Source organism: Labrus mixtus, chromosome 19 (genome assembly GCF_963584025.1).
Source record: "Labrus mixtus chromosome 19, fLabMix1.1, whole genome shotgun sequence".
NCBI lineage: Eukaryota > Metazoa > Chordata > Actinopteri > Labriformes > Labridae > Labrus > Labrus mixtus.
The window spans coordinates 13,118,002-13,145,092 of NC_083630.1; the positions used below are offsets into that span (position 1 = coordinate 13,118,002).

The window sequence follows — 27,091 nt, forward strand, 5'->3', positions numbered from 1 at the left end:
ACATAATTTAGAGCTGTTTTTTGAGAGTGTACTAGACACATTAATACAGTGAAGAGCTTTGTTTTTTTTCACTGAGAACTCCATGCCATCGCCTAGATCTAACTAATGCACATTAATACCAAGAACAGGGGTTCCTAAACATTTCATCTCATGACACCAAAAATATAGACTGCCACTGTCCCTGGAGATGGAGGATTTAAAGAGTTTTTACACTTTCATTTCATTTTCATTTCAGTTAATTATGTAGTTTTTTTTTAAATCGAACTACTTTTTTGAATCCATTTTTACAATAATGGGTAACATATACAATTTTAAATTATTTAATTTTTTTTACTAGTTTTTATGGAAGGCATCTCGATCACGACTCCCCGGGGGTCTCGACCCCCCTTTAGGAATCACTAGTGTAGAACACTCATGACCAGGTGGGCGAGGTGATGACGTTGACATTCAGCATAGGTTTGCTGCTTTATACTCTGTACTGCTCGCCTTGGTTGTCATCTATTGTTTTCTTATGCTGTATTTGTATTCTGTAAATGTCCTTAAATACATTGTAGTGATATTTACCCAGAAACACTCACTATTATTGAAGTCTCCTCCTCGTCCTTCTGTATGCGCTACCCAGCCACCCCTTCACCTTAATCAACAGGAGTGTGTTGAGGTGTGAGAGTGTGTGCGACAAAGATAATCTCTAGTTGTGAGGTGCATGTGTGAAAAGTGTTTTCCTGAAATGATCACAACCTGAAGGCCTGGAATTATCTAGAAATTGTCAGGAGTCGATGTGTGAAAAGGGCTTCAGAGTCATTTCTTTACGTATGCTTTTTATGAGTGTGAGAAACTAAGACGAGGTCAACAAGATAAATAAAGTAAGGAGAGAAGTGTAGCTACAGACCAAATATAAAGAAGGGAATATTTATAAGTCTTAATAAGCTAGCAAACAGTGGGAACACTTCCCCAGAGACTACATTAAATCAAGTCACTTTTTCAAATTAAAAAAACTGAATTTGTTCTGGTGGGCGATTCAAATGCACATAGAGCAGTAGCAGTGCTTGTATGAGTGATTATATTTTCTTATAAATGTCCAGTGTCCTTATATTTTGCAATCCATGTAATCAAGTAGGATTTAACCTCATTCTCCTTTTCTTCAGACCAATTTATGGTGGAATGGACCTTATGATTGACACTGACAGTTTTTGCTGCAGAAATACATGCAAGATTAGAAATGTTCCTTCTGTATCATTTGACGTTAAAATGATCAGGTAACACTTTAAAAACTGACTATCTGACTATCTGTTGTTGTTGTTTTTTTCTCCAGCTGGTCTTATTGACAGCTGTGTTGAGCAGATGAAGCAAACTCAGTCTCAGCTCCACCTGGAGTCGGTCCGCCCTGGTAAAGCATCTCACCGCAAAAAGGTGAGCAGAGACTGGATGGAAATTTCCAGCCTCAGCAGTTTGTGTTTCTTTTTATTTTACATGGAGGAGTTCTTTTTTTGGGGGATAAATATTATGAATACCTGTTGTAGTTCTCAGCAGTAAGTCTCCTTGCTGTTATGGAGCAGCATAGAGTGTGTTTTTATCTTGAACATGGGAACATAATGCTCTTTGATGTGTCTTTCTGTATTATCAGGAAGAAGGCCGTTTAAAGGAAATCAAGCTGACTGTGGAGATCCTGCGGAGCGCTCTTTATCGCAACGATGAATGCAAAGTGAGCCACTGCGCCTTGCCTTTTAATTCCCCTCTGCTAATTGTTTTTTAATGGAACCTTAAAGTACCAATGCTGAGCCTGTAAATGAGATTCAGCTAAATGTGCACAGTCCTGCTAACATGTCAGCAAGTTTAGCTTCTTAAACCCTGTAATGGCATTACTTATGAGGCATATTAGCTGGTTTTCATTTTATAAGTGGCCTTTTAGTCACTGGTGGTTACCTTGGACTAAGTAGCCAGGGACACTCAACTGCTGTGTTTACCCTGCTATTTTCTACTCCCTGTGTGTTTTCTTCTGCACACTTACAAAAACACGAAAGCAATTCATGTTGATTACTTCCATCTGTGTTTGTGCATTTGTATAAATTAGGCTTTCTCTAATGTTTTATATTACTTTTTAAGTGTGCTATTTTGGTGCTAGTTTAAGGTGTGTGTGTGTGTGTGTGTGTGTGTGTGTGTGTGTGTGTGTGTGTGTGTGTGTGTGTGTGTGTGTGTGTGTGTGTGTGTGTGTGTGTGTGTGTGTGTGTGTGTGTGTGTGTGTGTGTGTGTGTGTGTGTGTGTGTGTGTGTGTGTGTGTGTGTGTGTGTGTGTGTGTGTGTGTGTGTGTGTGTGTGTGTGTGTGTGTGTGTGTGTGTGTGTGTGTGTGTGTGTGTGTGTGTGTGTGTGTGTCTGTAGACGGTCGCCACAGATGCTCGTCTGACACTGGCACTCTATGCTCTCTGGCCTTGGCTGCTATTGGACGACCCCACCATGGAGGCGGTGCTGGAACTTCTGTGTGTCTACACGGCCAACTGCGCCACAGGTCTGTTTGTCCGCGTGTGTCTGTCTGTATGTCTTATGTGTTTGTGCAGGCACTGTGCCTGTCTCATGCCTGCCCGTCGCCTCCGACTGAGTCACGCACCCTTCACACTAAGAGCCCCATTGTCCTCCCAAACGACCGCTGAACAACATTGTGTCTCACTGTACAAGCAGCGCCTGCTCGCCTGCCAGTCACAATAGGCTCAGTGTCATGATCAGGGGTCTGCATGGCTGTCTCACTGTATGTATGGCACTGGGAGTCAGACCAGTTGGAGATGATGTGGGAAAGCACAGAGCGTCTCTGTATTGCCTGAGATATTTGTATTCCATCATGCAAATGTGGGAGCTGTGTACGTAGAATCGAGAACAGACAAAGACTCTGCAGGAAAAAAAAAAAGCTTGTCGAGTAGAGAAAAGGAGAGATTCATGGGGAGGAAACAGTAGGGAAATTTGACTTTGATAAACAGCTCATGGTGCCTTTGATGCATTTGTGTGTGTGACTGGTGTAGTTGTGCAACTGAAATCAGTTTCATCAGTGAAAGGAAGTTTCATGTGCAACGTGTCTGTGTCTTTCTGTGCGCCTCTGTTTGATTGGCACCGGATCCTCAGTGGGTGCATGTGCTCTGATCTAAACTCACTCGCTTTAGACCCCTCGTATGCTCAAGCTGTGAGGTAGCAGAAATCAGTGAAGTCAGGCACAGTATTTCCCTAAAGGTTAACTGAACAGCAGGTTGTGTTCAGGCTGCATGCAGCCAGGCTTAGTATTACACCATCCACCCTCAGGCTACCATCGCGTCTCGGGAGAAGGCTACATTTCCTCTGACTGTTTCATCTCTAGTCTACCTCCTTCATCCAAGGCTTTGTTTGTACTGCTAGTTCAAGTTAGATTGTTGTTTTTTGTCTGTGGCACACATATTTTCACAGATATTTTTGTAGCAGCCCCAAAACTTGCTCCCACAGACAGCCAGAAAGAAGAAAAAAAAAAAAAAACAGTTTTTTTTTCTACTCTTCTATGAAATGATCAATCCAATATGTTTGCAAAACGAATTAATGAGATTTGTGTTAGCAGTGGGAAGGCCTTTAACTCTCATTAGAGGATATATCTCATATTGATCCATTATCAAGTAGAGCTCTCTTGTCAATTCTACGGTAGACTGGCCATCTTGACAGGTATTGAGACGACCTCAGGCTATCATCGGCATACACCCGCTCACAGTGCCAGCACGTTGTAGGCTAAACCATTCCAGGATGAGCATAACCTATAAGCTGCCATGTTCTCCAATAATCAACATCAATCAGCGTCACACTGTGTCCTGTTCAATTTGTATTTAAACTCCAACTGCAGCAATTAGCCCTGTCAGTTACACTGACGGTGGATGTGGTGCCCAAAGAGAGATGTTTTTATTTGACTCTCTATTTTTTGTATGTTACAAATTTGTGTTTACATTTCTGAATGGGGTTGTAGTAGAATCAGTCGCAGCTATCGCCTCGGGCTAAATACTGTCCCTCCCTCCCAGAGTCAAGAGACGGTTTTCATCAACAGTCAGAGCTTTGAGGGTGAATGATGATTAAAAGACAGCAAAAAGATGAAACAACTTTCAGCTAGAGCAATCTGGATGTACATGGAAGACCTCACTGCTACTTCAAAAAAGATTTTGAACACTGTTAAGTTAAACGGACACATCTTTAAAGTGCAGTTCATTCTGTCTTTGTGCAAGACGTCTACTCTTCTTCATCATATTTGTCAGTCGGCTAGACGGCTTGTTCAGCAAAACGAGCCATGCATGCAGCTATGCAGAGATGTTTGGGTATTGTGGGCAGACAGCCGTGCAGCCGGGCGGGTCAGTCTTTGTTTTTGAAGCTACTGGGACTGCTGGCTTTCCAGCTAGTTAGCTTTAAGATAAACAGAAAGAAACGGCAGCTCCAAAAGCAAGGAGAAGAGAGCTCTTTGCTAAATGTAACACTGTATTTATTCTGGACTTTTCTCTGTGTCTACAAGAGCTGCAAACAGTGCATAAACAGACAGGATAATACAGAGACTACAGTGGGATTAATACTTAAAACATTATTGGTCAATCTTGTGTCAACTTTGCTGCAATTAGAATTTTAGAAAATAAAAAATGTGGATCAAGTATTAGTGATTTTTTTTTTTTCTCCTCCTTTGCAGCGTGCAGCTCCCTCTGTTGCGGTGGTCCGGGTGCTGCAGCCGGATCTAAAGGCACCCCGATGCACTCCATCATAAGGCTGGCCTCAGGGGTCGCTCCAGACAGCAGCCCCGTCCAGAAGCTGGCTTTCTCTCTCTTGGCTAACCTGGCCATGTCCAGAGACTGCAGAGGCCTGCTGCAAAAGGTAAGGCTGACACACAGTACCAGACGTACACCAAATAATGTCAAAGATATAGATGAAGACAGTAATGCATGACTTTGTAATGATTTGTGTTGACAGAGTGCAATCTGAAACATTGTTTTCAGAAAGTTTCAGCATCATTCCCCCCCCACCACAATATATGAATCTTTTTTTTAATTAATTTTTTTAGATGAAACAAATTTAGATTCGACAAGTCATCTCATTTGGCTCTGAAAAAACGATTAACAAGTTTAATAAAATTAACGCGAGTGAGATATTCAGTGTGACAGAATTAAATAAAGATACATGGCAGAAGCTATAAATGACATAAGCTTCTCTTGCACTTAAGCTGTCCAAAATCTCGCCCTCACACTGCGCTGGCTGGGGAAATACATTTTCTAAACTTAGGAGCAGCTCTTAATGATCTGTTCACACGTCTCTCAAACTCTTGTATTAACTCGATGATGTCTGCTTCCTTGTCTGTCATTCTCAGAATAACTTCCTCCAAGCTTTCCTGTCAGTGCCAATCCCTAAGGCGGGTAGTGTGAAGGCCACATCTGTAAGTTGTGGCAGTGGGAGCCTGCTGGGCCTGTGGCTGAGGCTTCTGGTCAATCTCTCGGTCACAGAGGACGGCCAGCTGAGTATCCTCAGGGTGACCGGAGCCCTGGAACTGCTGGCAGACCTGGCACCGCAACGACGCCATGCTCTGCTCACTCTTCACAACCTCTGCTTCTGCCCCGCCAACAAGCCACATGTACTTGCCAACGGTATGCAGGGGAAGAAAGGGTTAACTTTCAGGATCTCCAATTGGGATTACAAAGTGTTCAAAGAGCAGAATTAAGAGAAGTTCAAAATAAGAGTGGATTTGTTTTTCGATTTTGCATTTCATGGTTTTAGTAAGTAAGATTCTTTGCTGCTGAATCCTCCCAAAACCTTTTTTTTTGTTTTTGCTTTTGGAAAGTTCAACAGAAAACGGTGGGAGGCTTTGTTTCTGTTGAAAGTCCTAAAAGTTGTCATTTAGCAGATTCTCTGTTTTTTTTCCCACAATCATGTCATAGTACCTTAGCTACCGATCTGATCACTCCGATTGAAGGAAATGATTGCATTAACAATGGGTTGGTATTAAACAAAAGGATAGGCAATTGATGAAAACATTTTGGCAAGAGACAATTGATATTACTCTCTTTGTGCTTGATTATGGATTTTGAGCGAGGAAGTGTTTAGTTAAGCTAAGACTGAAGCAGGGCAAGGCTAGCTGTTTCCAGACTGATGTAGAGCTGGATTAATGTCCTTGACATGGCAACCTGCCTGAACATGGACACTAAGGAGGGGGGGGACAGCTCTCTCAAATGTTTTGAATTTGGACTGCAGTACACATTTTTAACACTAGGTGTCAGAGTTACATATTGGTCCTTTAAGGGAGACTGTTCAAAGGGGTCTTAGAGCCACAGATAATGAACACTAGCCCAGAGTTATTTGACCTAATATTTGTTCCCCGGTGTAGAAGCTGAAAATGAGTTCGCCTTTGATTTAGACATTTTGCAGTTTTTTCTAGTGCATAATCTCAGACAAGCAGATTGTACACAGTCTAGAGCGCTCAAGACAACAGACTGACATAACAAGTAAAGTAAACAAGTGGCTTGTGAAGAAGCCGAGCATCTTGCAAACTAAAAGCTACAGATTTAATTTTTCGAAGCAGCACTCATGTAGAGCTCTATAAGAAGTAAATGTTGGACAAATAGTCATCAGGTGGAAGGACAAACAAGTTGCCACGTGCCTGCTGGATGAGCACAGTAAATGAGCTGTTTGGAAACTACAATATTTTCAAACAAGTTGTATTTAAATTCAGAATGTACGGATGCAGCAGGTGTAGGCTGGCCGATGATTCATAGATCATGTATAAGTATGATGAAAGGAGAGGAAGTGGCGGATTGCGCTCCCTCACACAGTTTCCAGTTGCAGGTGTGATGTCTGGGGCCAGGTGGGTGTCATTTCTTTTAGTTTCCTGTGGAAATATCACTTCCTGTGTATGTTTAGCAAACAATATGAGTTACTGTATGTGTGGTATGGACACATGATCAAAAGACAACATGAGGAAACAACGCAGATAATGATAATGTTTTTTTTTGTCAAGCTTGTTTTTCTTTGAATAGTTTTATTTAGAGCTAAAAAATAGCAATATATGGGTATATCAAGATCAACAGTTTTTTTTTTTTTTTTTTTACATGTACTCTTCTTCTTTTGCTTCAAATTGATGTTTATCATATTGAGACGTTGTTTTTCTTCCAGGCACAGCCATGAAGGTGTTGTTAAGCTGTTTGGACAGTAAAGACATGGAAACCCGATGTATGGGAGCGTCTTCACTTTGGGCTCTGCTCCACAACAATCAGAGGGTATACACACACACACACACACACATACACACCTGCTATATGTACTGACTATTCCATTATTTGGATTCTGATGTACTGCACAGTGCCAATTAGAGGTGTGACTTCTAAACTTTTACTTTCACCAACCATTTCAACGTTAATTCGTTGTTTCTTAAAAATGTGGTAACTTGCACATGTCACTGCACAAAGCACTCCGCAACAGCAGTGCATATACAAGAGGGATGTACGGACAGTGGACCTTATCGCTCCCTCTGTCTCTCTCTGTCGATGTGATTCTGCACTCTTATCCCTCCGCAGAAGTCGAGAGGGAAGTTTTTTTTTTTTTTAAACGGGAGGCGTGAGGTCCTCTCGCGTGTCACGAGAGGATCTATTGTGCACGCCGCAATTTTATGAATAAATGAAAAATTAAATAAAAACAGGTCGGAAATATACTTGGGCGGCCCATCCAGGTATCATCTATGTGTGGGAACCACTGCGTTTATTTAACAAGCCTGACGCCGCCACGCGCAGCCCCCCTTAACATTTCTAACCCTTTGACCAAATTGCTAAACGTTTCACATTGGCCCAAAAAACATTTAAACGTTTTGCACCCCACCCGGTGTCAGTTTATTCTTAGCATATCTTCACTGTGTGGGGTCCTATGAAAACATATATCTGCTTAAAACGTTGTCTAGTTCGATCGTATAGAAAGAGATGACCAACTGTTTTTATCACCGGAGAACGGATTAAAGCTCTCCCTCTTTCTAATCTGTCTCTTTAATTTCCCCTCAAAGGCCAAGACTACTTTGAAGTGTCCCTCTGTTCGATTAAGAATAGAGGAGGCACAAAGCATCTCTAAGAAAGGTATACATTTATTCACTTTGATAATGTCCCTTCCCAACATTAGCTTTTGTGTGTCCTGTTGTTTACATCTGTTCCTTTACTTTTCTGTAGCAGCAGACGAAGAGAACAAGCAGGAGCCAATGAGCGCCTACCTGTTGAAGTGCCTTGAAAACCTTTCCCAGCTGCTCAATAAGTGATTATTTATTGTCTGTTTTTAAATCATGTTTTATACATATCTAAGATGAATTCATTTTGATAATAAAGAGCGGAGTAAAGTGGCAGAATTAAACTTCTGACTTGTGCGGTCGTATTTCACATGAACACCAATGATAATGGTTTTGCGTGTTTCAGGAAGTGACCCAGTTGTGGCTTTAAACAGATACATATTGATTGTGGTCTTTTTTTTTTTTCACCCCATACCACACTGGATGAGTTGGTGATAAATAACACAGACACTAAAAACCGTGTGTTGATGAGTATTTATCAACCTCTGCATCGGTCTTGAAACCTTTCTGTGTTCTAACCTCTCTCCATTTTTCAAAAGCATCTCCAGTATTTCATCTAGTCTTACCACGTGCCTGTCTTGGAGCCTATTAGATAAATGCAGAGGCTTTTTAGGTCGGGTACAATCAGTTGAACCAGTTCACTTGCCCTCTTCCTCGCTGCAACAACCTGTTGGTTTGCCGTTTGCCTGGCAAACCGAGGGCCGTCAAAAAGGGCCGTGTTGGGGTGCCTCGAAACGCCTTTCTTCTCAAAGGTCAAAACAAAAACAGACCGTTCTGCACCGGAATTGAAACTTAGGAGGACATACTGGCTGCTGCATTGTTGTCAGAGGAGCCAAGACTTCAAACTAGCATGTTTCCTAAATGTCTGAGGATACAGTTAGGTCATTTTGTGATTTTCAGTAGATACGGAAAGTATTCAGACCCTTTTACATTTTTCACTCTTTGTTTCATTGCAGCCATTTGCTAAAATCAAAAAAGTTCATTTTATGTCTCATTAATGTACACTCAGCACCCCATCTTGACAGAAAAAAAACAGAAATGTAGAAATTTTTGCAAATTTATTAAAAAAGAAAAACTGAAATATCACATGGTCATAAGTATTCAGACCCTTTGCTCAGTATTGAGTAGAAGCACCCTTTTGAGCTAGTACAGCCATGAGTCTTCTTGGGAATGATGCAACAAGTTTTTCACACCTGGATTTGGGGATCCTCTGCCATTCTTCCTTGCAGATCCTCTCCAGTTCTGTCAGGTTGGATGATGAACGTTGGTGGACAGCCATTTTCAGGTCTCTCCAGAGATGCTCAATTGGGTTTAGGTCAGGGCTCTGGCTGGGCCAGTCAAGAATGGTCACAGAGTTGTTCCGAAGCCACTCCTTTGTTATTTTAGCTGTGTGCTTAGGGTCATTGTCTTGTTGGAAGGTGAACCTTCGGCCCAGTCTGAGGTCCTGAGCACTCTGGAAGAGGTTTTCTTCCAGGATATCTCTGTACTTGGCCACATTCATCTTTCCTTCAATTGCAACCAGTCGTCCTGTCCCTGCAGCTGAAAAACACCCCCATAGCATGATGCTGCCACCACCATGTTTCACTGTTGGGATTGTATTGGGCAGGTGATGAGCAGTGCCTGGTTTTCTCCACACATACCGCTTAGAATTAAAGCCAAAAAGTTAAATCTTGGTCTCATCAGACCAGAGAATCTTCTGTCTCATAGTCTGGGAGTCCTTCATGTGTTTTTTGGCAAACTCTATGCAGGCTTTCATATGTCTTGCACTGAGGAGAGGCTTCCGTCGGGCCACTCTGCCATAAAGCCCCGACTGGTGGAGGGCTGCAGTGATAGTTGACTTTGTGGAACTTTCTCCCATCTCCCTACTGCATCTCTGGAGCTCAGCCACAGTGATCTTTGGGTTCTTCTTTACCTCTCTCACCAAGGCTCTTCTCCCACGATTGCTCAGTTTGGCTGGACGGCCAGGTCTAGGAAGAGTTCTGGTCGTCCCAAACTTCTTCCATTTAAGGATTATGGAGGCCACTGTGCTCTTAGGAACCTTGAGTGCTGCAGAAATTCTTTTGTAACCTTGGCCAGATCTGTGCCTTGCCACAATTCTGTCTCTGAGCTCCTTGGGCAGTTCCTTCGTCCTCATGATTCTCATTTGCTCTGACATACACTGTGAGCTGTAAGGTCTTATATAGACAGGTGTGTGCCTTTCCTAATCAAGTCCAATCAGTTTAATTAAACACAGCTGGACTCCAATGAAGGAGCAGAACCATCTCAAGGAGGATCAGAAGAAATGGACAGCATGTGAGTTAAATGAGTGTCACAGCAAAGGGTCTGAATACTTATGACCATGTGATATTTCAGTTTTTCTTTTTTAATAAATTTGCAAAAATGTCTACATTTCTGTTTTTTTTTCTGTCAAGATGGGGTGCTGAGTGTACATTAATGAGAAATAAAATGAACTTTTTTGATTTTAGCAAATGGCTGCAATGAAACAAAGAGTGAAAAATGTAAAGGGGTCTGAATACTTTCCGTACCCACTGTATCTCACATATATGACCTTTAAATCTCTTAAATCATGTAGAGCTGTCACAGTAACTCAGTCTGAATAACGAAAGTCAACCTCATGGGTATGGGAGCACCTTGGGAAAATTCTAGGGTTAGCCTGATTTATCCTCTGGGTACCATAAATATATACAACAGAATTTATGAAAATCCAACCAAGAGTTGTTGGGATCTTTCTGTCTTTGCAAAGTGGTGGACTGACACCAATATTGCAAAGTTTTATTTTAGAGATTGTCGTCTCTGAATGATTGTTGATGTTTTTTTAAATACACCCGAAGGACTCACAAGGAAAGGTATAAATAGTAATCAAGTTCAAAACCTTTTCAAAGTATCCACATTTTTCAAGTACTAAGTGAATAGTCACTGCAAATAGAACATCTCGGTCTGGGTCCCACCTTGCAGTGTTACACCATAAGCTTGCCTCCCATTCCCAGCCCTGGTGATAAAGTGGCCCACTGTGTGGGATGAGCTAACAGAGTGGGCTAAGTGTGAAGTGTACCCCCCCCAGTTGCTCAAGTGTTTGTCTGTAGCCAGAGAGCTAGCAGGAAGTGCAGCTCGGGTGCATCTCTTCTCGTCTCATCAATGCTGCTTTCATTCTCCCTCGGTGGGGCAAGATGGAAGCTGTACAAAAGGACCACTGGTACTTCGTGGTACTCATCTTTCTTCCTTTTCTTAAAGGTAAGGACTTTAATTTCTAGCTTTTACTATTTTGTCATTCAGGAGTGGTAATGTGTTATATTAAAACCCTAAAACTAACACTCAATGTGACTTTGAGGAGACTCAGAAAAGTGTAATTTCCCTGAATATTTTTAGGCTCTTTGTTAGACTGCATTCTTCAATTAATTATTCTGCAATTTATTTTTAGTTGAGCTGGTTTAAAAGACTGTACAAAGGCTTTTTATTCCCAGTTTTTGCAAGATATTATTATTCTAAACCTGCCAGAACTCTCCCAGGGGCATCACTGGACTTGAAATCAGATGTCATTCAGCTCGTATAAAAGGTTTCGGAAAAAAACTTGGAAGCTTGATCACCGACTATTGTCAGATGTGTTTATGTGTACTGGCTCAAATAAGCCTCATTAGCATTACCCCAGGGATGGCCTCAGAGCTGTGAATGGCTGTGCTAATCTTCAACCAGAAGATTTAGGAGGGGAATAAGTGTTTGATTGCTAAACAGCATGGATATAAATATAATTTCTTAGTATTCACAGATAGCTATTCTTCTTTAAGTACATACTTACATTTGTACTTTCTTTGTTGCATCTTTTAATATAAGTCATGATATCTGTTTCAAAGTTCTGGCACATTAAATAAACTGAAAGCTGCACTCTTTACAGTTGCTGTCCAGCAGAAAGATGCCATCACAGTCCATCTGGAGGAAGGCATGGTTCTGGACTGTTTGTGCCCCTGGAACGGCAACCTCAGCATGGTGTCCTGGAATAAAGTGCCAGACAAGGAACCTGTGGCTGTTTTCCATCCGGAGTATGGCGTAGCTTTCTCTCACCATTATCGGGAAAGGATAGAGTTCCTGAGGACAACGCCGATGGATGGAAGTATATCCATGAGGAACGTCACTCACCAGGACATCGGGCTTTATCACTGTTCTGTTCAGACCTTCCCCCAAGGCCCCTGGACGAGGAACATTCAGGTGGAGGATTTAGGTAAAAGATTTTGGCAGGGATTACTGAGGTGGAAATTTTGAGTCATTTTAAATGAATCCCCCCCCCCCCCCCCCCCCCCCCCCCGAGTGACTAAGAGAGGAACAAGAATCAATGTTGTAAATGAATGTTCTTTATTTCCTTCATGTGGTTTGATTTCTTTCTTCCTGAGAAGCTATTTCCTCTCTGTCCTACACCTTTTGTTTTACAGATACACCCCCAGAAGAAGACGATAGCCCACAGCCGCCCACCCCAGAAGATGTAAGAGTGGACACGGAGCTGGTAGCAGAGCGGAACAACAACCTGACCATCAAATGTAACCACGTGCACAACGGCACTGTCTACCAGGTCATATTGGAGAAGATGCCGCACAGCCAGCCTTGGAGCATTATCGGAGTGTGTAAGAAGGTGGAGGGGGGCCTGGTGGGAGAAGACTACAGCGACAGGGGGGGGGTGAGCTGTGCAGACAGCCTGGACGTCAGTCTGCATCTGACAGGCGTGGTGCCGGAAGACAGCGGCTTCTACCGCTGTACCTTTAGCACGGACACAGGAGTGCAGACCACCACTGTGCTGCTCACTGTGGCCCCTCCAGGTACAAACACTGACCTCTAACATACACATGATCTTATCAGTTCATTATTTTGAAGTTGATACGAAAAAGGATTTGTGGATGCAAAAATGCCCACAGAGTGCAGAGATTTAAGAAACACAATGAATGTAATAAAACAATTGTTGTGATGTTAACCCTAAGCGTCGCCAGTAGAGTCACACGGCATTAACCACAACATCCTGTTTCATGTCTCACTTTACTGTTTCCGTAGAGCTGTGTGTCTACACACTGTTTTAACGTGATGTGGTATCAGTGAGTCTTGACCAATAAAAAAAAATGGCACATCAGTCACCACTAGCACAAAGACCACAGCTTTCTGTTGAGTAGGAAACATTGCTTTCAGTACAATTTTGTTTTTGATAGCATTACGTTCTCTCATTTTATACCCAGGTGGATTCAGCCTGTCTATGTACATGATGTATATTTACATCGGGGCTGGAGCTGCAGGGCTAATTCTTCTCATGGTCATTATTATACTCGCAGTGAGGCACAGGTAAGATCACATGATATGGGTCAGTCTTATTTAATGGCACTTCAGTCTGAAACAAAAAAGCAGAGTAATTATTTTCAAATAAGTTGAGTTGTAACTTTAAGGCCAACAAAACTTAAAGCTACTGTGAGGAACTTTCAGTTTTTGTTGATCTTTGTGACCGCGGTGGACAAAGTTGTACCTCTATCTCTTTTCTTTTTGTCCTGTTCACGTGTAAGTATTATTCTGTAAGGAAAAACATCCTCCTGCTACTTTTCACCCATCAAACTTACCACTGACTTTGACTCTTTTTTGCCGAAATTGTAAAAAAAAAAGCCCCTCAGATCCATGCGCTGTAAAGCGCCTCGTCTGACCTCTAACCCATGGCGGCAGTGGAGAGCTTTATAAATGACTATAAAAACAATAATCAGCCTGATCAGTCCTCACAGGAGCTTTATAGTTCACAATCTAACAGTTGAGCTAAAGGCTAACTTCAGCATGCTAACATGCTCACATTGACAATACTAGCATGCTGAGTTTTAGCGGTTTATTTTTTATTTTTACCATCTTAGTTTAACATGTAAACATAGGCTTACTACTGGGGCTAATGGGATGTCATTGGCATATCCAAGGCAGATCAATCTATCACAGGTTTTCCATCTTTAGGGGGGCATGAATATCTGTCCAAGACTCCCCAAATTGAGTTTATTGTTGAGATTTATTTTTTTCTAAAGAACTACCGAGACTCAGGTTCATTAGCCACCAAATTATTTGGACTGTAATTGTTTTGGACGATTTCTACTTGAGACCTGTCAGCAATGGTCATTTGTTCCACTACTGTTGCTCACTTCCGCAACTGAAGCCCCATTTGTTTTTCTAACTTTCTTGTCTTTTCCTGTTCCCACATTTAATCATCTGAATTGTGGGAGTTTTCACCACCAGGTTTGAAACCATTGCACTAGATGTAAAGTTGGGCAAAGTCAATTAATTCAAAAATGATTAAATTGCACTACATTTCGAAGTGATCTAACAGTTTTTTTAAAATTTATTTTGTCCTGGATGAAAACAGCTAACATAGTTAAAGATGTTACAATCTGTTCTTTTATGATTTATAAAAAAAAGAATCAGTACATTCTGAGGTCACATCTGAAATTACCCATTGCTAAAAACAAGTGCTTCCCCCCATTTCTGTTGCACAACACAAAAATCCCAACAGGAAGAGGAACAGGAGAGAAGAGTACAAAGTCAAACTGCACCCATCTCAGAGTCAGGTGAGCCTCACCTTAGTAATCATTTCTACTCTTGTCTTCACACTCGACTCTTTTACGGCTCTTCCTTACCTTCTCTTCAGACATGCACTGAATTATAAAACTGTTCCTCTTTATTAATCAATAAGTAACAACTCATCCTGTTCTTCATACTGCACATTCTGTCTTCATGTAAACATCGTATTTGTGCTTCTTACTCAACTGACGCAGCTTCACTGTGACTGACCATGTAGTAGATGTTTCATAATATTAAACTTCATTTTTTAACATGAACACAAATTGGTTGAAAATGTAATATTTTATCACATATTATACATTGGGATTGTTAGTCACCAATGAGTACTATATTCAAGTGAAGCTACTTCCATATATTCTTTTAGGTCAATTTCTTTTTTCTTTTTTATCATTTTATTTGATTGAGTGAGGGAGTACATCAGTACATTCATTGTTCCAACATAACTAATAATCATAGTTTCATAAGAAAAGGAAAAACATCACATTTCATTGATAGACCCGGCTTATATTGTTTACTCACACATACCATGCATCTACATCCAAATCTATCTCAGGCTGTTCTCCATCCATCACCCACAAACAAATATATACTTTGAAAAATAAATTAATAATCCATGGCACACTGAACATAACTTTACTGTATTTTATTGTGAGTGAACAACAAGTTTCACCTGTAGCTTCCTCAGGTTGTTCCCGGCACAGTCACAGGGCACACACAGGTGTGTTAAACACAAATGGTCACATGTCCAATCAGCACAATAAACATTATTCCAGGTCACAGCCTCAAATGAAAACTATAACATTCTAAAATAACACAGTCATCCATGTTAATGTTCATTTGTATTAAACACACCTGTGTGTGCCCTGTGACTGTGCTGAGCCAACCTGAGGAAGCTATTGGCGAAACGCGTTGTTCACTCACAATAAAATACAATGAAGTTATTTTCAGTGTGCCGCGGATTATTGATTTATTTTTCATGGTATGTTTCTGAAACCGAGTGCACCTGAGAACTTCTAGGCTGTGCCCAGGGTACCCTGTTGGTCTTTTATATATACAGTATATATTTCACAAGCACCAATTACAGACACACACACGTTTTATGACTCTTTTAGGTACATTTCTTATAAAGTAAAACTTGAATAAAATATATAAGCAATCTTTTGATACACATTTTACTTAATATAACTCTATATCTGAAGCTCCTTTTTGTGTGATTTGGTACAATGTAAATATATGTCATCATAAAGAGGAGATTTGGATTGGGCCCTTTCTTATTTTGTGTTTTTTTGCATGCTACTGCAGTAACACCTCTGTGTCTAACACCTCATATACTAATACAGCCTATCTTAAATCCACAGCAAAACCACTATGAGAACATCTCTGTGTGCAGGAGTGCAAAGAAGCCCAGGCAGATCAGAAATGCTCCAGTGTACGCCAACCTGCAGACAATACAATCATACAAAACCAAAAGTTAGCTCCATGATTATTGAGCACACATGAATCTGATGTATTGCATCATGTAAATACTTTTATCAATCACAGCTGCAGGTTATCCCTCTGCAGATTTAAGTATAAATCAGCAAAAAAAACTAACATATAAGAACAGGAGCTCGTAGTAGTTATTTTATTTTTTTAAAATGGGAAGCATGCAGGGATCACAGTGACACTGATTCATATTCATGGTTTGAAAAGGAAGCAAGATGGGGCTGACAGATTGGCTTTAAACATGTCTTGCTCTTATTAATTAAATGTAGTATGTACTCCATAATTACTGTTGAGGATATATTTGTTTGGGGCAAAACAATAGTTGACAGTTACCGTCACGCAGAGAGAGAAGACAAAGGCCTGGATAATCATTCTTTTCACTTCCTCAACCCCTGAGTAAAACGATTGACAAAAGCCTGTATAATTGCTCTCCTTTTACTTTCATCCCTCCTGGTTTCCATTCAAAGCCTGACAATGGTGTCTAATCATCTAACAGAAAAGAAAAGCAGTCACTCAACGCTGTACCATCGCATGAGTCTGTTGCTTTCCCCAAAGGGCTCTGTGTCTTGTATGGCTGCATCCTAGTTACAGAAGGCTTATATTATGAAAGCTACTCTAATGAGCTAATCCTGCTTATGTTTAAAACGGCTCTCATTTGTCTAGTTTATTGATAAAATATTTTCTTTCTTATTTTGAATCATACATACAGTTTTTACGCCAAGATGTCACAGGATTTCTTCTTTGTAGATGATTGCTAAGCTTGCCTATGTGCTCTTGTAAATCAGTATTTAAAGTTTATGGACGTACCTCGGAGCTGTGTGTTGTTTATTTGTAATCTGATTCATTTATCTCCATAGAAATGGAGGCAGTGGCAGAGGCAGTAATGGATATGCAGGCTATCCTGCTAGGAAACAAGACAAATGTGGACAAGTTAGAAATATGGAACTCAAAGAGACAATATAGTTTGGAATCGAAACTTCTTCTCTTTTTTTGCCTTCATTCTCTCATCTTGCTGTTCCTGGAAAACAGAACAAGCTGCAAGTTTACTTTTGACTGTGAAACCTGTGGTACTGTGTGGGTGATCAGCAATAGTGAAACTGATGTGTGACTGTAAATGACTCCAAATGAAAATAAAAATGTGTCATGACTGCTAACATGTTTATTTCTTTTGTTGTGGGAGTGTGGCATACGAAAGCTAAACTAAATAAAATATATACTGTAAATGTCTTTAGAAAAGACAATTATCTACATATTTTGTGTTTGAGGTATTAAAAGTTTGACATTTTTGCAAATTTGTTTCAACACAACAGAGCCCCTGAAGTCCCAGAAAGTAAAATAAAAAAAGTTAATATCTTGTGTGCACAAATCTATTTTGTTTCTACTTTTTGAGACTTCAGGGACTCCATTCATTACAGAGCATTAGAAGAAAAGATTAATACCATTCATGGATTTGTTATAGCCGTTGATTGGTCTAGCTTAGCACAAGGACTGGACAACATGGAAAATTAGGGTATCTAGCTCAATATTTCTAAGTGACTTCCCCGCTAAAAGCACAAAATTACTCATTATATCTTTCCCCTAAAAAATGCCAAGTAAAAAGTTTGAATTTTTGGTGGAATTTTGTCATCAAGAAGTTACCAAGTAGCCGTGGCTACTAGAAGTGACTGTGCCTGCAGTAGAATTTTTTTTTTTCCATTAACACCACTCATTTTCCTTTTCTTCTTTATACATTTTGAGTTGAGAATTTCTTTATAAAGCGCTCTCTGATAACGCTGGAAAAAGCAAGTTTGCTGTTTACAACCTATGACAAGATACTGTGCTAAAGCTTAGCTAAAAGGATGCTAGCCTTATTCTTGCTCAATCATATGAGTCAAATCAATCTACTATTAAAACTCTGCATAAAAGCAAACAAGTATCAAACAATTGTGTTAATGAAATACTACCTACCTCGACTCCAAAATTCCCTGCTAGCTTAAAAAAGTTGATACATGTAGAACATTCAATTTATTACCCTTTCATCATCAGAAACATTACATATGTACATTTAGTGAAAACTGTAGTACTACACTCAATGTGTTCAAAGTGCTAATAACATGTAACCTGACAATAACTGAACACAAACGAGTTTGACACAATTACAATCATGAAGCAACAGATAACATGACATTCCTACAAACAAGTGAATGGCTACAACATACATATGCCAAAAAGAATAGCAAATGATAAACACAGATATCTAGAACTTTCCTTCAGTCTGCAGTTTGTACTCGCTCTAATGGTCCAGATGTAGTGGATCTTTTACACATACATTTATTTATCACACTTGAGCTTAAGACTCAAGACTACACGAGCAGAAATGTGCCCAGACATGTCAACAGCTGTCTGTAATAGGGACTCTGTGATGCAGACACAATTGTAGACTCGTACTTTACTTGAGGCTCAACTTAATAAAAACATACGGGCTATTTAAATACAATTGACAAAATAAAGTGCCTGATAGCAAAACTTCAACATAAAATAAGTGCTTGTACTTGAATTTCAAGTTCTAGGAAGCTATTTCTCTGTACTTAAAACTAAAAACTCAAAGGAAGTGCTCTAATGTTGATCAAAGAACGTATTTGCTGCCTCAAACTGATTGTCATTGGAATCTATTTTATAATTTCTGAGTTGTTGCTTGGCTTTTCCGGATTTGAGAGATCTGTGTGTTTCTTTAACCTCACAAAAACTACAACCATTTTAACCACAAATACTGAAAGACAGAATAAACTAAACTAAATGTGTTGACAGCCACCAACAGGCAACAAGTGTTTTTCTTATCTCTAAAGGAGCTCGAGGAAAGGTTAGGATTAGAAGTATTTCATGTGGGATATGGCATTTCTGAGGCTACTGGGACTTTAGACGATTAAATATAGGTTATTGAAGGTTCAGTGCTTAATTTTGTCTACAGGGGTAAACTAAAACCCAAAGATGGTAATTTGGGTGTGTAGGTCTCACACTCTGCGGTCTTTGTTGGAAGGCACTTTTTACTTGAGGAGGACATTGCAGAATATCGTCACAGGGATCACGTAGGCTAACTTCACTCACATTCTACAGAAAAGATTCACTGAAATATTTATTGGTTTTCTGTTGTCTCTTTTTATCACAATTACTACAATGTTTGTTTCTGGTTCGTATTCTTGCTAATGGAAAACAAAATGGTATAAGGTATAAAAAATAAGGTAAAGGTCTGAGATGCTTTTAAACACCAATGATCAGCCACTTTTATAATGGAAATGTTGCTTATGCAGTCTTTTGAATGCTTGACAACAGTTGGAGATGAAGATTTAATCAACTCTCAAGTCTGTAAGCAAAAACTGAAGCTAGCGCTAACATCTGGTTAGCTTAAACTTAGTTCAGACAATGGTAACAAAACCACATACCAGCACCTCTAGAGTTCACAAAATGAATACCATATATCATTTATTTACGCCGTACAAAAGTGCAAATACAAGCTGTGGTTTGAAAGGTGCTGGTACGCAGTTGTTTTTAGCTTCCTATAGGTCAGCCCTATGTTCCCACAGCCTTATGTTCCCACAGCCTTGTGTTTCCACATTTCTAAGAATTTTTTCACTGAAAATTAGGCCCGATATTCCCACATTTCTACGATTTTTCTCAAAATTAGTGTTAGAGTTCTGGATTAGGGTTAGGGAGAAAGGGGGATAAAATCTGATACAAATTTCTGAAAAAGGACTTGTGGGAACATAGGAACTCTCCCCATGATGAAAGCTAAGCTAACCGGATGGTGGTTTTAGGCTAGCTGGATTTTTGATATTTATTGTTCAAACATGACGGCGGTAACAATCTCCTCGTGTGGCTCTTGGAAAAAAGGTATTTCCTAGAAACACAAACTATCACTATCATTGAAATCTAACATTTATTTCCAATATTTTGTACAGTTTTAACGCAACATCTCAGCCTGACAAATATTTATAGTTGACAATCCTTGTTGTCAACCTATGATGCTATTATTTAACTCTCACTATCAGCTCATCACCATCTTTGTTCTCACATTTAGCTAATGAACCAGTTCTAAATACTGTATACGAGGCTGTAGAGAAGCTAGGAAGCCATTAAACCCAGATTGCTTTCCCACTGTAGGGTCAGCAGTTTAAAGTTGAGGATTTGCAGAAGTTACCTTCTCTCATCTCTGACTCGACAGTCCACTCTTACATACTCGAAGCATTTTTCGGAATGACGCTTTCCCTTTGCTGGTTGTTACCGAATAAGAGCTTTAGCTGATCCATCACTGCCTTCAACTTGGAACACTTTTCTGTGTGACTCATTGATCAATTTCACATTCTTGAGAGTGGGTAAAAAAGTACATAAAAGTTTGGGAGAATGATGTGTCAAAAAATGGCAAAATTTCTCTGGAATTGGTTGCTGAGGCAGCAAGCTGTTCGAGTGAGTCTAATGTGATTTTATCCATTTCACACAAAAAACACCTTTTCTGATCATTTTTTAAAAGTAGAACCCGACGTGTTCGTAACTATAACATCTTGAAAAAAAATGTTTCACTGATTAAAAATCTGAGTTCTATGGGCTTTGACAACAAATGAACAAAAAAAATAAAACTACACTTTCATGATTTTTGGTGCATTTTTGTAGCTACTGTTGTTGCCACACAACATACAAAAAAAACAATTTAGGATCATTTCCATAAACCAGTCACTCTACAGCAGACACCATGAAATGATATATTACACATGTCACTATACATATTTCTACATCCTTTCTACAGTAGTGGGCAAAGTGTTCAGTTTTGGGGAAGCCATTCTTTGTCATTGAAGCGGTCTTAGGCTGCAAGTGGATTCACAGCCACTAGAGGGCGACGGTGCCTCTTCCTGGTGCTGGCTCTCCCCCTGTTCTGGCTCATCAGATAGAAAGCTGGGGAACGTCTGTGCTCGAGGGATGAATGTCATTGACAAGCTGCTTCCTGTAGAAATAACGAGTGGGAAAGGAGTCAGTGGAGCTCTTCTTTAAAACAGAATAAAACGTAATTTTTACTTTATTTTCCGTAACAAACAAATCCTGTTTTCTTAGACAATATGTTGATGATACAACTGTTGCTTGGTTACAGCTCATGCTGATGTATTCATATGTTGACAAAAATAATCCTGGTGTTCTTCATTTAGAGAAAACATATATTTAAAGCCTTCTGATGTAGGTGGATCTTACATAATACAAAAATATATATAAACCCAAAAAAGTACAATAGTTACAGACATGAGAGAAAATCAAACTTTTACCACAAGCATCTTCATTTCATAACGATTTACACTTGTATTTATCTTTTTCAAACGCCTCCTTCCTTTCCTAGCTCTCACTCCACCTTTATCTAGATTAATTGGACCAATTTGTTCTGCAGTTCATCCTGGTTAAGTGAACTGAGAGAGGGGGAATGGATACTTGTGGGTGGAGGGCTGTTCTGTGCAACTGCGAGACCATTAATAATATATTAGGATGCTGTTTGGAGATGTGCTCAGCTAGGTAGGTTGAGGATAAAGTGGCTGGCAGGCTGCTGATCATGCACCGAATAAGGAGGAAGTGGCCACTGATGAATATTTCAGGAGGCGCAAAATCTAAAACACTGTAATCGAGTCCAACTTAAGAACAAGCTACCTCCAAATAACAGGTGACTGCTGCTTGTCACCTGTGTGTAGCATAGCTATAAATATGTGTAGTTTTTAAATCAAATAACTTGAACTGGATAGTTGAAATCTGATTGGAAAGAAAACTTTCTATAAGTAGTCATCTTCCAGAAAAACATAGACAAAACTCTCCTGCAATAGGTAATAATCATAGCGGATTTCCATTCATTGCAAACATTCATTGTGAACTCATTTACAAACACACACACACACACACACACACACATCTTTTTTCTGCGTGTTCCCGTCACACTGTCACCAGAGAGAGTCAGGGCTCAGACCGTGAGACGCACTGCAAACCTCACAACACGTCAGAATATAAAATATGACTAAGTCAGCCTGGTAATCAATGTCAAGTGGATGTGTGAATGTGTGTCACAGAGAGTCACGGAGGGAGAGGAGTCTTGTTAAAAACAGAAGTAGTGATGCAGAAGTAAAGAAAGACAGGGTGAAGAGAAAGCGAGAGAGAGAAAAAAAAAACACTTTTCTGTGTGAAGTAAGGGAACAGCAAGACAGAGGGGCTGGTGTGGGGGTGAGGATGAGACCAAAACAGAGGCAGCCATGCAGGTGAGTCATACCCCACCCCCCAACACACACACACACACACACACACACACACACACACACACACACACACATGCACACACACACACACCTCTGTCCACAAGTCTTCCCTTCCACCTCTTACTGGAAAAAAGAAAAATGAGATAAGGCTCCAGCTTGAGGTTTTAAATGCAGCTCAGTTCATGTACTGCGAGTTAAAAAAAAAAACTGGAAGACTTTCCTTCCCCTCGATATTGTATTTAATAGATTGCTGAAACGCCTGGTGCGCAACCAGGCATATCCTTTTCACATCTTTGCCAAGACAATCGCTCCTCAAGCAAGGCCAATTTGGCCTGATAAAAAATAAGGCAGGAAGCCCAGTTCAGTCATCTTCTCTGTCATTAACGGCAATGTTTTTTGATGGACTATACATTTTGGATGCAGTCCCGTGACATCATCTATCGGTTTATTGACTGCCTTTTTGAAGCCATGGTTTGACTTTGGGCTGTTGACATGATTGTTGGTTTCTGTTTCCAGAATTACCATATTTGAACAAGAGGGGGACCCTTGAGAGGACCCAAGTCATCAAAGCTAAACATTCTACACCTGAGGCAAATTCATTAGCTGGCCTGTCTCAGAACCCATCAGCTATCAGTCAAGACTTGATCCTTTTCTGTGCTTGTGTTGCTGGCTTTGTTTACAGCCCGACTATCAACTTAAGAAGCAAGAATTGATGCTTGCATGCAGATCTGTCTTAAGACAGTAATTACAGCTAACTTGTTGTTAAAATCTGCTAATAGGTTCTGTGATTATCTATTCCCCTTTAACCTTCCACGTGGACCATTTTACTGCGTAATGTCTGCTGATAAAATCGGTTGATGTTACTTCTTGTACTACAAACAAAACCATAACACTTCCAAGTCCAACATTTTTCCTTGGCATTAAGACTGAAAAAAATCTGGGAAGACAATTTTTGGACAGTAGCTTGTCTGCATCCCCAGTGGTAGAACACAAAATAACTTAAAAAATAATAATATAATTCCAGACCATTGTAACTTCTTCAGGGCTAAGTCAGCTATGGTGAGTGCAGACTCCAATTCCTGCCAATTAATGCTGAAATATAAATAACATATTAGATTATAGATTTACATCCACAGAAAGAGCTTAAGCACAGCTTTCTTGGATAGCCAGTTAGTGAGATGGCTATGTCAGTGAAAAAACAAGGTCAAAACAAGGGGTACGCACATCCAAAGAAAAACTAACACACATAGTAGAAGCATTAAAAAAAAGTTTGGCACACTGTAATAAAAGCTCCCAACTTTCATTTCAAAAGCAACGTCTCAATCTCACAGATCTTCTTCAGGCATTGTCAAGTCAACATCACGACGCAAGACAAGCAATAATAAGGCAAAGACACATTGATGACACAGGTGATCTGTGATCTGCATGACTGACAGTGAACCTGCTCTCAAGTTGGACCAATCAGAAGCAGAGCTGGACAACACTCTATGATACTCCCGTGTGCAACATTAGTGCCATAAACCACCCAGCAAAACGTAGTATCAACGACACAAACAAACACACCAAACAAAACGAGTGAGAGGTTACCAGTTTAGTTCAATATGAGATAAGTTTAGTGAATTAATTAGCCGTGGCGATGTCTAGCAAATTGCCACTAGGCCCACCTGTCACATAAAAGCGGCCATGCCCCTTATTATGCATAACTTTTCGGCTTAATACAATTTAAAACGATGAGTCATGTTAAATTTAAACCCATATTCAGTAGTCATGTATCGATCGTACAAAACGGTATTTTGTAACAGGCTGTAAACATGTTTATTTCTGCGCTGTGTATTTTCAATGTGGGCTCTATGGAGATTGACTCACGTTTGCAGTGGGCCTCAAGTGGACAGTGGAGGTACTGCAGTTTTTGCCACGTCTGCATTGGCTTAATTTTTTTTTAACACCAGAGGCTCCCACTTGGGATTGTCATGTGAAGCCAGATCCCTGATAAGATCCACTCTTTTTGCACAAGCGATACAAACGTTAACACGTTTTAAAGTATCAGAAACACAGAGAGAAGAGGGTGTCAGCGACCTCCTCTACCTCCTCCTCCCCTGTCCCTGTCCCTGTGAGGAGCAGACAGTGATTTGTCAGTGCCTTTTCATTACCAGAGAAGGTCATGTCATCCTATCTGGCCCGGGGTGGCAGCTGCAGGGCCCGAGCAGACGGGACAGGTAGGGAGGGCACTAAGGCACACACACAGAGTCCTACAGATACAATGGCGTTCCTGGATACAGAAGCACCTCTTCATGCATGTATACACAAAAACGCACCTGTCTGCACCTTCCTTCTACACAGTGCCATAACCCAGCTGGTGTACTAGTCACAGCTGTAACCAGAAGAAGAGGCAAACTCTGGATTATGCGAGGCTGCTGACATGAATCTTTGTCTTTATTTGTGTGGTAAAACAGAAGTGAAAAATAGTCTCCAGGATCCATAAAGCTTCAGCTGCTGACTGAAAACTTCCCAACGATCGATCACAAAGAAACCAAAGCAGCTGAAAACAGTTTTATCTGTGATGAATATTTTATGGAATTCATTTTTTGGTATCGAAATATACTATGCTCCTTGTCCCCTGCTGCAGATAAGATAGTGCTATCATCCTGTTCTCCTATCGTCTTGACCCTGTGCCTCTAATACTTGCTCCCTCTCAGTTACACTCCCAGCTGATCCCAGAATCGCACTCAGTTCTATTAGAATTGTTAATGCTTCAGCACTAAACAGTGAAACACAAAGAAAGTCAGAGAATAAGAGAGAGTGTTTCTGTGTGTTTCTGTGCAAAATGTAAAAAAAAAAAAAAAAAAAAAAAAAAACTACAGTCATAAAATGAAACCAAGTAAAAGAAATACAGACATTCTTGTTCCCTTTCCATCCCCACTATTAGTCTGTAATTGAAGCATTTCCAACAGGCAAGGCGCCTTTGCTCTTTCAGCTCCGAAACTTTAAAGTGCACTTATTTGTATGCATCAGCAACCTCACAAGAACACAGCAGTTTCAGTGAAATGCAAAAGAGTGAATAGCATTAGGAGAGTAGAGGTGGGAAACAATACAACGTAGATATATCGTTTTATCCTACATTTTCTAGACATTAAAACATCTATGTGAGGTTTTAGTTCCAAAAATATTTTCATTATGGGATTTTAGGATATTAGATTACATTTTGTTTTATAGAGCTATAAAGATGATCCAGCATAACTGTTTTTTCTACTACAACACCTCCACATCCCTTACCTTTAAACAAAACACATTTCAACATTATTACTTTCAATTATGGCAAACTAGGCTTTTGGGGATGTATTTTTGAAACACTTCCAGCTCAATAAAAACAGATGTGACATCAATTAAAATAAAGGAAAACTTTACCGCCTGCTTCCTGCGTTAACAGGGGGAAAGAAATAAACAAATAGGTGAATAAACCTCAATGGGACAGGAAACTGTGTTCCTTAATTATTCCCCCGGACCCGCAGGGTATTTGAAAGCAACCCGAGCATGACTCAGCAAATTGACTGTGCTGATAGGATATTCATCACGCACGCAGGGAGCCAAGGAGCTGATCAGCCAGCCGTCATGGTCCAAATTCCTTATTTCTTATACCAATTTGCTGCTTAATCCATTTTGGCTAATATCAGCATTATTAGAGGAAAATAAGCTGATGTTTCTGTTACTGAGTCCAGGAGAAGCCACCATCCACTTCTATAGGTGAGTTACTGTTGGAGATGTATTTCTTGAAGAGATGTTCCTGGAAGTTAAACTGCCAGAAGTTGTACATAAATTACAAGAGTATCTTAAACATATTATAACCATCTCCTTTTAGGAATCAAGTTGCTTAAACATTATGTACAAAAATAAATTAACAACTTAATATCAGTCTGACTAAAAGCAGTGTGTCAAATAGAATAGATGTTTTTTTAAGAAGGAATGTACACCATGATTTACTTCATTAACCTGAGGTTTGAAAAATAACTTTTTCAAAGTAATCAGTTCAAATTTTATTTTTATTTTCATAATTTGTCAATCAACATAGGAGTGAAATGTTTCTGAGAAAATACTCTCATTCCCCCTGCATTTTCCGTTCATGTTATAAGGTGAAGGGTTCGACGAAAGAAGACAATTTGTGACGCTATCAGAATTGTTCCACCTCTTGTGACCGTACCATCCTGAACAGACCCAGTCTCGTCCAGGATATCACATTCGGGCCGTGTTAGCTTAGTACGCGAGAGTTTGTCCAGCCTCCGCTGTTGCTAAGCAGAAAATGCTACACTTCCAGCTCTGTGAATAGGGACCCAGCTATAAAATGATAGAACAGTAAAATTGACCAATCACATCATCCCTCTTAGTGGGTGGGTTTTGTTATCACTAACTTTATGACAAGTTCCACCTGATGTAGAAGACCAAATTCACAAGCTAGCTAGCTATACAACTCCTGCCATCTAGTAAAAGCTGTGAGCCATGTTGCAAGCACTAGACGCACCGTGTGTGTGTGTGTGTCTGTGTGTGTGTGTGTGTGTGTCTGTCTGTCTGTGTGTGTGAGCATGCATGACACGCCTTCCACAGTCCAAAGATCCGGTGTCGCGAGGGGAGCTAAACTCCTGTCACTCCCCAGAATCACCTTGTCGTCCTCGTTGTCTGACAAGACCTTTTTCCTGCTGTGTCCTCAAACACACTGATGCATTCA

General features: G+C 40.2%; 3 protein-coding genes across 7 annotated transcripts in view; 2 read left to right on the plus strand and 1 right to left on the minus strand.

Annotated features, from left to right (window-relative positions):
- The window catches only part of rttn (rotatin), a 31,029-nt gene extending 22,721 nt beyond the window's left edge, over positions 1-8,308 (plus strand). Inside the window, exons 42-49 of the mRNA XM_061065113.1 lie at positions 1,313-1,410; positions 1,625-1,702; positions 2,377-2,503; positions 4,667-4,848; positions 5,339-5,612; positions 7,135-7,238; positions 8,012-8,081; positions 8,172-8,308. Coding sequence (XP_060921096.1) covers positions 1,313-1,410; positions 1,625-1,702; positions 2,377-2,503; positions 4,667-4,848; positions 5,339-5,612; positions 7,135-7,238; positions 8,012-8,081; positions 8,172-8,257 — 1,019 coding nt within the window. The 3' untranslated portion in view covers positions 8,258-8,308. The remainder of the gene's footprint in view (positions 1-1,312; positions 1,411-1,624; positions 1,703-2,376; positions 2,504-4,666; positions 4,849-5,338; positions 5,613-7,134; positions 7,239-8,011; positions 8,082-8,171) is intronic.
- A 2,336-nt stretch (positions 8,309-10,644) lies between these two features.
- cd226 (CD226 molecule) lies at positions 10,645-17,277 on the plus strand. 5 transcript variants are annotated; one of them, XM_061065109.1, is made up of 7 exons: positions 10,645-11,296; positions 11,955-12,278; positions 12,487-12,867; positions 13,276-13,378; positions 14,571-14,625; positions 15,997-16,105; positions 16,181-17,277. In XM_061065109.1, exons 1-7 carry the CDS (start codon positions 11,233-11,235, stop codon positions 16,252-16,254), a joined length of 1,110 nt encoding a protein of 369 aa, XP_060921092.1. In that variant the 5' UTR covers positions 10,645-11,232; the 3' UTR covers positions 16,255-17,277. The 5 variants fall into 5 exon arrangements, with proteins under 5 accessions (XP_060921092.1, XP_060921091.1, XP_060921095.1 ...); XM_061065108.1 differs by having other exon boundaries at positions 10,646-11,296; positions 14,568-14,625; XM_061065112.1 differs by lacking the exon at positions 15,997-16,105 and having other exon boundaries at positions 10,649-11,296; positions 16,981-17,277.
- An 837-nt stretch (positions 17,278-18,114) lies between these two features.
- Positions 18,115-27,091, minus strand: part of dok6 (docking protein 6) — a 50,104-nt gene continuing 41,127 nt past the window's right edge. The window contains exons 8-9 of the mRNA XM_061064055.1: positions 20,071-21,095; positions 18,115-19,652 (exon numbers count right to left, since the gene is read on the minus strand). Of these exons, the coding sequence (XP_060920038.1) occupies positions 20,941-21,095 (155 nt within the window). The 3' untranslated portion in view covers positions 18,115-19,652; positions 20,071-20,940. The remainder of the gene's footprint in view (positions 19,653-20,070; positions 21,096-27,091) is intronic.

Excerpts from the sequence above, each read along its gene's own strand:
- cd226 (XM_061065108.1), top strand. The coding sequence starts at position 11,233 with ATGGAAGCTGTACAAAAGGACCACTGGTACTTCGTGGTACTCATCTTT. Across the intron at positions 12,868-13,275 it reads GCTCACTGTGGCCCCTCCAG|GTGGATTCAGCCTGTCTATG; the intron begins GTACAAACACTG and ends TTTTATACCCAG. Across the intron at positions 16,106-16,180 it reads AATACAATCATACAAAACCA|CTGCAGGTTATCCCTCTGCA; the intron begins AAAGTTAGCTCC and ends TATCAATCACAG.